Raw genomic sequence first — 10,378 nt, 5'->3', positions numbered from 1 at the left:
GCATGAACTAATTTTCTAAATACTTAGGGAGATGAACCTTATGATGGATTCTGTCATTTATTTTTATTTTACGCAATAAATATTTAGATTTTGTTCACAATTATGTGTGCTTAATTCTTGGTTTGATATTTCTAGATTATTGATCCATGTTTGATGTGTGTTTAAATTAGAGGGGGAATAGACCCTGTTTAAGAGTAAATTGAGTGGAGTTGCATGCAATCATAGAAATAGGATGGCATAAATCTACCGGATTAGAGTCAAATTTAATAGGGGAACCATAACACAAGTTAATGCGATAATATGAATTTTAATTAGAAAGAAATTTCAATTAATCAACTTAGAGTTAGTTGCTCTCACGCTCGAAAAGATATATTAGTATAATTTAGGGATTTCTATGGATCAAGATGCTAAATAAAGAAATTGTGTAATTTAGATTGATAATGACAGATAAAATCTAGGTGAATTATTTCCTAAGTATTGTATAGAGACTAAGTTGTTGGTGAACAAAATGAATAGAAATGAGTTAAAAGAAAAGATGAAAACATCAACTTCTCCATCTTTTGCAAACCGAAACAAAAAGAAAGAAAAGAACCATTCCTCTTATTTTTCAAGTGTTGTGGCTTGTAGCAATAAAATTGGTAAGTTTTATTTTTAATTAGAATTGAAATGTTGATAAATGGTACTTAATCAAGAAAATATATGAATGTGAATTAGGAGATATATTAATGAATAAAAGATTAGTCCACGTGTAATAAGAAGAAGGGGTAATACAAAAATCATATGAGTAGCACTATATAGGAATGCTTAGCGTGGTGGAGTGGTTTATCTTATTTTAACAAGAGAGAAGAAAAGGCCTGGTCAAGAAAACCAGGGGCAACAAAACTACATCAGTCCCCAGAAACCAAACAAACATCAAAACACCCAAAACAAATAGTTGAGCTCTCAACCCTAACAAGAAGCCAAAACTAATACTGCAAAAAGAGCTCCATTTCCTCACCAAGACAGAACAAGGTCACAGAAGTTAAATCGACCGAACCACCCCTCGCCGATCTCCGTCAACGTAAACAGTAGCCACATCCGGGATGAAAGGCCCATCTCCTGGATGTAAGTAACATCCGGGACGAGCCACAATGTTGGCAATTCAATGGATGTAAGTAACATTGCTCAACAAAAGATTTAATTTCTTTAATAAATCCTTACCACCACCACTAATTTTCCGTCTGTCTTCATTTGGTGATGTGAGTTTCTTTATAACCGTCAATGAGTCGCCTTCAGAAACAACATGCATGAACCCCAAATCTGCTGCAAAAGTCGTCGCCTGGATCGCTGCCACAGCCTCCGCCAAAAACGCGTTGGGTATCTACCTATTAGGTTGCACACTAGAAGCCAGGACCAGACCGTCAGTATTTCTAATGACATACCAGAGCATGATTGTTTAAAGAGGTTCCTTGAAAGTAGCATCAAAATGAGGTATTCTGATGTTTTTAACGACTTTCAACCACCAATATCTGGCTTTAAATACGGCAAAGGAGGTATGTTAAGCTGATATTTCAGAACACAATTTTCTGATATGTTTTCTTTTGAATATTAAGAAGAAAAATGACTTATGAGGTTAAAATTGTGAATTTCATATTATGAATTTGAATTATTATTATTTTATTTTAAAATAATAAACGAATTATTTGATACAAAAGCTATATATATGCGATGTGAGGTTATAACCTGACATCTTTCTACAACACTTTTTGAAATTCCTTTGAAGGCCACCAAATTAGTCTCATCTTTCTCTTCGTCGACGAAACCCCGATCATGTCACAGCTTCAGATTCCTTTAGGGTTTCGATTTCTTCCCACCAAAGAAGAAATCTTTTGTGATTACCTTAAACCAATCATCAATGGCGATCCCATACCTTCTGGTGTGCTGAAGGCGCACCATATTTATGGTGCAAATCGCGAGCCTTGGAATATCTTCGACCAAGATTGGCCAGAGTCTTTCTGGGTTCTCACAAAGTTGAAGAAAAAGAGCAAATCAAGAATCGAAAGAACCGCCGGAGATGGATGTTGGCTCCAACAGTTTGCCAAAGAAGTGAAGAACAAGGACGACGGCGAAGTCACAGGGTATGATAAATACTTCACATACACCAGCAAGAAAAACAAGAAATCAAATGGTCAATGGATTATGCATGAGTTCTCTTTGAAAGACCAAGAAGCTGTTGGTTTGAGTGATTTGGTTATCTGTGAGATTAAGAATAAGGATGCCGCTGTTGTGAGCTCGGGTTACGAAGAAAGTGAAGGAGAAATCAAGAAGAACAAGAAACGTAAGTTGATGGAGGTGCCGTCGGATTCAACAAATGATTTTGCTACCATGCCCGTGGGGAATCAGACATTTGATTATATGGCTCCAGAAGTAGGAGGCTTCTCACCCTTCTCTGCATGTTTAGACCAACAACCAAACCCTTGGACGTCGGCAGGTGTTGGTGGCAATCTTGGAGTGCCTGATTATAATTCTCACCATCTGGTACCTGCCTAACCCTTGCTCTATTTTCATTTTGTACGTTTATATATTCATTTTAACCCTTGTTCATGCATGCTATTGTGACTCAATTTGTATATATATATATATATAAATATTTGATTCTCAAAACTGACCATTGGTATTGATTTGTATATTTAGTAAGAAGCTAATGAGGCTGGGGACGCCAATCTTTTCTTCACGTTCCAAGAACTGGACAACAATTTGAACTCCGATCAGAGTTGATGTAAATGCCTTCATGTAACTCTACATATGAATATTAGTGATGGCTTTTTTCCCGTGGTTTTCTTCCCTTCCAAATTGGAAGGGTTGTCCACGTAAATTTGGTCTCTTTACATGCCTTTATTTACTTTAATATATTAATAAGATATATTTTAAAACTAAAATTGATTTAAATATTTTATAATCAAACATGATTTTTCTAAACTTAAAAAACCCTGATTTTAATTACCACCGTTGAAAATTTTAATTATCAATATTATATTATTATTTTGGTTTGTGTATTACTAAATTGTTATTTCTAAAAATAAATACCTAAAAATATGACATAATAATATATTAACTTAATCAAAATAACCCCAATTATGACGTCAATCACTAATTATAATGACACTTACTAAAATAAATTTTAAAACATTGATAAATGATGCAACTTTTTTTTTGAAATAAAATAATTACAACCAATATTAAAATAAAACATATTATACCATAATCAGTTAAAATTCCGATAAACATTAAAAATCAAGAATTAAACATTCAACTACTTATCCGCTTGAAGTAAATATTAAAGAAAATAAACTAATAATATGGGCACACAATCATATCATTTAATATTCAACCCAAAAACAAAATTAAAATTAATCATGTAAAATATAATCGAATTAATCTAAAACTAATAGCAAAAATAACTTCAATTAAAAATAGGAAATAAATCAAAACTGTGAATTAGAGGTCAAATTAAATCGAATAATGAGACTAAAGGACCTATCGTCAAATTATCCCCAGAAATCACCTGGTTCAATGTAGAGCTCCCATTTCAAAACTAAAATTGTATCTAAAAATATTTTATGTAAATTATTAGTTGTACTAAGTTTATTTTATCTTAGCAATATTTTTATTAATTTTACCAATAGTATATAATATATTTGTAAAACTCCAAAATTTTTATTAAACACGTGACACTATTTCGATAGTGGATACATTGAATTTTCGAGAAAAAATTTGAATCAAATAATTCTTATGAAAATAAAGTGATTTTGGATATGAAAATAAATGAAAAGAATTTTAGACTTGAAAGTGTGATTAAAGGACCAAACAAAAAATTTGTAAAGTTTGAGGACTAAAAGTACAATTTGATAAAAATATGAGTAACTTAGTACTAATTAATAGGCATAAGGATGAGTTGGAAAATGTATTGATATTACGAGAATCACATTTGAGACCAAATAAAAGATTTAAAAGTATAAGGATTAAATTATAAATTCTCTCATTTTTATAAAAAAAGGGAAAAAAAAGTTTTTTCAACCATTTATGGAATACATTTGAATTATGATTTTTGGATATGATAATTGCTTATTTCTTTTTGAACGGAAAGTAGGCAGGTGCATGAACTATAGCAAATGTAGCACACATCTCATGTACCTCCTTACAGTAAACCCGAAAAAAGGTAACAATGTCCTTTGAGGTCTGACCACACCCTCATGATAATATTGATTTCAAGCATGCCAAAGAGCCCAAATGGTAACAAGAATGATAGTAACATCAAACCCCTTGTATCTGCTAAATAAGGAGGAACATGTAACCACTCCTAACTATTTAAGTCACTATACTATCTCTTTTCCACACCAATTTGTTCGGCCGAGCTATGGACGGTAAAAGGGATACCCAGGATTCTATCGATCTCATCTCTTGAAAACAAAGTACGAACCAAATCCATTTCCATTGATTAGACTCTGGAGAAATTAAATCAATAACCCATAAGAACTATGAATTAATAATTTCGGGCCTTGCAATCACTTGGCCCAGAAAGCCAACAGTTATTCTAGATTGAAATCGATGTCCTCGATCCGAACCTCCAACTGTGGCCCATCTCCAAAAGTCTACATGAACTCCATACACCAACACTGACAAGCTAATAACCTTATATTGAATTTAGTCAAATCACGAAAACTCATGCCTCCATTGACCACTATAGGAATTTAAGATTTTAGCGGCGTTCTTAGTGGCGCTAATGGAAAAACGCCGCAAAAGGTCAAGCAGTAGCGACGTTTATGAGAAAAATGCCACAAAAGGTCAAGCATTAGCGGCACTATGAGAAAAATGCAGAAAAGGTCAAGCATTAACGGCACTATGAGAAAAATGCCACAAAATATCATTTTATTTTTAAACAAAATAGCGCTGTTTTGCTCTACTCAGTTTTATCCCCAACTCATCCCCGAAATCCTTTATGTTTTCCCCTAAAAATTTTTCCCAAATCCTTAAATTTATTCCCCAAATCAAAATCCCCAAATCTTTCCCCGACCATGTACTGCATCGCTGTCGACTGTCACCTCTGTTGCATCGATGTCGATACTCCTCTGCCTCATCGTCGTCGACACTCCTCTGCTCCATCGCCGTGTAAGTTTTTTCTGTTTGTTTCTCTAGAAAAATCACCGGTTGGAAAAAGTTCAACGGGGTCCGAATTCTAGAATCATCACCGAGGGTTTTACTTTTACCTATATATCACTTCAGTCTGAACAAGATTAGTCTTCGACCAGACTAGTCTCTTTAACTGTAAAACAGACGAAGACATTTTTTATTAAACTAAAAAACAAAATCAAAATTAAAAGATTTTAGAGCATGAAATCTTAGAAAGTCTTCTTCCTCTATTGGATTATTTGAGGGTAAAATTAAATTCTCATTTATATTTGTTATAGCAGTATTTTTGAAATATAATTTATTTCAGACGACATGTATTCTATAGTACTTACAGTTTTAGAAGTACTTGTACTACTTATTTTTCTATCATCCATCTTTTGGTATTGATAGATCTCTTAAATATAGTAGTTTTGGTTGTATTTTGGTAGTAAATTTATTAGGTTCAAAAGCTCAATAATTTTATTATTAATCTCTTTTATTTCTACTTCATTGTATTTGTATATTCATTAATAAAAGTCCAACTTATTGCTAGATCTTCGTCTAAATCATTAATTTCAATTTTTTGTCCAATTCTTAAACATAAACACTCTTCTATTAAAGGATCTATAATAGATATAAAGTAATTTGATTTAACTTTAAATCCTATTACACCTTATGTAAGTTTGATTGAATTCCTCCAGAAGTGCTTTTATTAGATTTTCAAATCTCTTATCTAGCAAAATTGCTATTATAGGTATATCATGACCTTTTCTAAATAAAGCACTAATAGTTATCATTATTATTCCTAAATGTATATATCTAACTTGAGGATATTTCTTTTAATCCTCTTAATTTTATCTTTAATAAATAATGAGATTTCATTAATCCTCCTCTAGTATCCTTTGCTACTATATTTCCACATATTTTTTCTATATATTTTGACTCCATATTTTGAATTTAGATATTTTATATATTTTTCTTTAGAAATATGATTTTGTTTATTTTTCTATCATTTCATCGAAAAGTCTTTTCTTCTCCAATTAAATTTCCTAATTTTATATCTTGTTGTTTAATTTTAGAAATTTCTTCTAATTGATTATTAGAACTACTTCCTATATTAAACATAAATATATATTCTTCTTCATCTATATCGATTCTGCTTTCTAATATTAGTTCATATAATATTTCTTCGAACAATACTTAGAAATATGATTAAAACACTTAAGAACAAGACTTAGAATAGATTAGAAAATGATTAAAACACCGAACATATTTCTAAGTCTTGTTCTTAAGTGTTTTAATCATTTTCTTTACACTTTTTCCTTTATTAGGACAATTTGGTGCTATGTGACCTTCTTCATCACATATAAAACATTTACATATTTGTTTTTAGATTTTTAGAAGGTTTTCTCCTAACAAATCTTTTCTTCTTATTATAACCAGATATTTTTTATTTCATGGTTTCCATCTAACTAATTTATATCTTCTATTTTTCTTTTATATCTTTTATAAGTGTTAGGATGTATTGGTTTACATCCAAAATCCCATTCATTTTCTAAAATTTTTGTACAATATTTAGTACTTAATTTATGCTTAACTTATTTAGAAGTTTTACTTTGTAAACAATGTAAAGTTATTCTTTCTTTTGCAAAATTTATTCTATTTCCTATAGAGTCTATATTTTACGATGGTACACCAACCATTTTACTATGTTTTTCTAAATAAGAAACATGTTTTTTATACATATCTCATCCCACGGTGATGGTAATTTATGAAAATATTGGTTTTTCCAAAATTCTATATTTTCATTTTTTTAGTTTATGATATTCATGAAGAATTTTTTTAGAAAATTCATCTAAGTATCTAATATCACATAATTTAATTTTTGAAAAGATTGGCATTGAATTTCTATCGCTCCCTATCAAATGGCAGCGAAGGAGCTTATGGAGCTCAATGCTCAAATTCAGGAGTTATTGGATCGTGGGTTCATCCGCCCTAGTGTGTCCCCGTGGGGAGCACCTGTACTGTTTGTTAAGAAAAAGGATGGATCCATAAGGATGTGTATCGACTACCGACAATTAAATAAGTTGACTATTAAGAACAAGTATTCACTTTCGAAGATTGGTGATTTGTTTGACCAGTTCCGAGAGGAGTCTGTGTTCTCCAAAATTGACGTGCGTTCTAGGTATCATCAGTTGAGGGTTAAGGAGGCTGATGTGCATAAGACGACATTAGGACTCGTTATGGTCACTATGGGTTCCTAGTGATGCCATTTGGACTGACTAATGCACCGACAGCTTTCATGGATCTGATGAACCGAGTGTTTCAGCCCTACCTGGATCGGTTTGTAGTGGTGTTCATCGATGACATATTGGTTTATTCGAGGACTGAGGATGAGCGTGACGAGTACCTTAGGATTGTTCTTCAGATTTCGAGGGAAAAATAGCTCTATGCTAAGTTCAGCAAGTACGAGTTCTGGTTACGTGAAATAACATTTCTGGGTCATGTGGTGTCTGCTGAGGGGATTCGAGTCTATCTTCGAAAAATTGATGATGTATTGGACTAGAAACAGCCTAAGAATGTGTTTGAAATCCGTAATTTTTTGGGACTGGCAGGTTATTACTGACGGTTTGTGGAAAGATTTTCACTGATCGCAGCACCCTTGACTAAGCTATTACGTAAAGATGTATCATTTAACTGGACTAATGTGTAGCAAGAGAGCTTTGAGAAGCTTAAGACTGTACTGACTGAGGCTCCTGTTTTGGTACAACCTGAACCTGGAAAGGAGTTCACGGTTTATAATGATGCATCACATGTTGGTTTGGGATGTATATTGATGCAGGATGGTAAGGTGGTTGCATATGCGTCTCGTCAGCTTAAGACACACGAGGCGAACTATCCGACGCACGATTTGGAGTTAGCCACAGTAGTATTTGCATTAAAAATCTGGAGGCATTATCTGTACGGTGAAAAGTGTATTATCTACACTGATCATAAGAGCCTCAAGTATCTTCTCACTCAGAAGGAGTTAAATCTTAGGTAGCGTAGATGGGTTGACCTGCTTAAGGATTATGATTGTACCATTGAGTACCATTCCGACAAGGCCAATGTGGTGGCTGATGCGTTGAGTCGCAGGGCTATGACCGATCTGAGAGCGATGTTCGCTCGACTTAGCCTATTCGACGATGGAAGTCTGTTGGCAGAACTTCAGGTGAAACCGACATGGATTGAATAGATTTGAGGTAAAAAATTGGGGGATAAGTCTCACAGGTTGCGTTTTTGTCAAGTTGATAATAGTGGCATGACTGATTTTGGGATAAACAATGATGGGGTACTTTGTTTCGCGGTCGGATTTGTGTATCGAATGATGAAGATTTAAGGCAGTCGATCCTAAGAGAGGCGTTTAGTAGTCCCTATACTATACATCCGGGCGAAAACAAGACGTACTGAGATCTTCGGGAATTGTACTGGTGGCCAAGGTTGAAGCGTGAAGTTACCGACTTCGTTGCTCGCTGTTTGACTGGTCAGCAGGTTAAGGTTGAGCATCAATTACCTTCGGGTTTACTGCAGCCAGTTAAGATACCGTTATGGAAATAGGAGCGAGTAACGATGTACTTCGTTAGTTGTTTACCTCTAACACCCACTAAGAAGGATTTTGTCTAGGTCATCGTGGATTGATTGACCAAGTCTGCTCACTTCATCCAGGTAAGGACAGACTTTTCTTTTCAGAAATTAGCTAAGCTTTACATATCAGAAATAGTGAGACTACATGGGGTATCTGCCTCAATCATATAGTCTACATATTAGGATAATTTACATTAGGGATCATTGCATCTAGTTTATACCACTTCTCAACTATATTTTGTTTTTATTTTTCAAATTGTTAATATAATTTTACAAATTAAGTGACTTAGCACAAATACAATGCCTATGGAGACGATAACTCGATACTTACTCATTACTTGATAACGACTGTGTACACTTGCACAAACCTGAGTGCTACAAGTTTTTGGCGCCGTTGCCGAGGATTGTCAACTGTTGCCATAGTCATTTTTTTTCATGAAATTATTTATTTTCAATTTGATTTATTTCTAACATTACTAACTTATTCTTTTTAATTTTTGTGATTTTCTTCTTAGGTGTTTATGAGCATAGATCAAATTATTGATTTACTCCCTGTAGACCCTGAAATTGAGCGAACTTTCAGAAAAAAAAAGACGTGAACGAATAGCTCAAAGACAAGTCAAGATGGACCTTGGAAATCAGAATCAAGACCAAGGTAATGAAGCCAATTATGTATGAAATCCCATCCTCATTGCCGATGATAGGGATCGATGCATCAGACAATATGTTGTGCCACTTTTTAGCCAGTTAAACCCAGGAATTAGAAGGTCAGATATTGAGGCAACCCAGTTTGAATTGAAACTAGTGATATTTCAAATGCTACAAACGGTGGGCCAATTTAGTGGTATGCCCACGGAAGATCCACATCTCAACCTTCGATTGTTTATAGAGGTGAGTGATTCATTCAAGATAGTCGGTGTGACTGAAGACGCACTAAGGTTGAAGTTTTTATCGTACTCGTTGCGAGATCGAGCACGAGCATGGCTCAATTCATTGCCACCAAGTTCCATATCTACATAGCAAAGAATTAGCAGAGAGATTTTTGGTTAAGTGTTTCCCACCTAACAAAAATGCTAAGTTGAGGAATGAGATCACAACTTTCTAGCAATTGGATGACGAGTCTTTGTATTAGGCTTAGGAGAGATTCAAGGAGTTACTTTGTAAGTGTCCTCATCACGGGATTCCTCATTGTATCCAGTTGGAGACATTCTATAATGGTCTCAATGCACATACAAGATTGATGGTAGATGCTTCAGCGAATGGTGCAATTTTGTCTAAGTCTTATAATGAGGCTTATGAGATCATCGACAGGATCACGAGTAACAACTATCAATGGCCAAAAAATTGAACAGCTTCAAGAAGACAAGTAGCCACAGTTCATGAAGTTGACTCTCTCACTTCGTTGTCGGCTCAGGTATCGTCTATTTCCTCTATGTTAAAATAGTTAACTGCTAATAATACTAATAATTTTGTAGCTCAGCCACCAAGTTCGTTTGAAGTAGTTTCTTGTGTGTACTGTGGAGAAGGTCATTCTTTTGAGAATTATCCATCAAATCCCGAGTCAGTGTACTATGTGGGGAACCAATATCAAAATAGGAGTGGATAA

General features: G+C 34.0%; 1 protein-coding gene and 1 non-coding gene across 2 annotated transcripts; one reads left to right on the top strand and one right to left on the bottom strand.

Moving 5' to 3' along the window:
* The first annotated feature begins 900 nt into the window (after nt 1-900).
* Nucleotides 901-2,813, top strand: LOC105781234 (NAC domain-containing protein 41). The gene is made up of 3 exons (XM_012605779.2): nt 901-1,532; nt 1,763-2,517; nt 2,674-2,813. Exons 1-3 carry the CDS (start codon nt 1,283-1,285, stop codon nt 2,674-2,676), a joined length of 1,008 nt encoding a protein of 335 aa, XP_012461233.1. The 5' UTR covers nt 901-1,282; the 3' UTR covers nt 2,677-2,813.
* A 7,034-nt stretch (nt 2,814-9,847) lies between these two features.
* On the bottom strand, nt 9,848-9,954 carry LOC128036337 (small nucleolar RNA R71). The gene has a single exon (XR_008193135.1). It is a non-coding gene; the product is annotated as a small nucleolar RNA R71 (small nucleolar RNA).
* Nucleotides 9,955-10,378: the final 424 nt, after the last annotated feature.

The sequence above is a fragment of the Gossypium raimondii genome, chromosome 13 (assembly GCF_025698545.1).
Source record: "Gossypium raimondii isolate GPD5lz chromosome 13, ASM2569854v1, whole genome shotgun sequence".
Taxonomy (NCBI): Eukaryota; Viridiplantae; Streptophyta; class Magnoliopsida; order Malvales; family Malvaceae; genus Gossypium; species Gossypium raimondii.
Note: the sequence above shows the minus strand (reverse complement) of the source record. Positions and strands in the feature narration are given on the sequence as shown.

Coding starts and splice junctions, on each gene's coding strand:
- LOC105781234 (XM_012605779.2), top strand. CDS start 1,283: ATGCATGAACCCCAAATCTGCTGCAAAAGTCGTCGCCTGGATCGCTGC. Junction 1,533..1,762: donor CTTTAAATACGGCAAAGGAG/GTATGTTAAGCT, acceptor ATTCCTTTGAAG/GCCACCAAATTAGTCTCATC.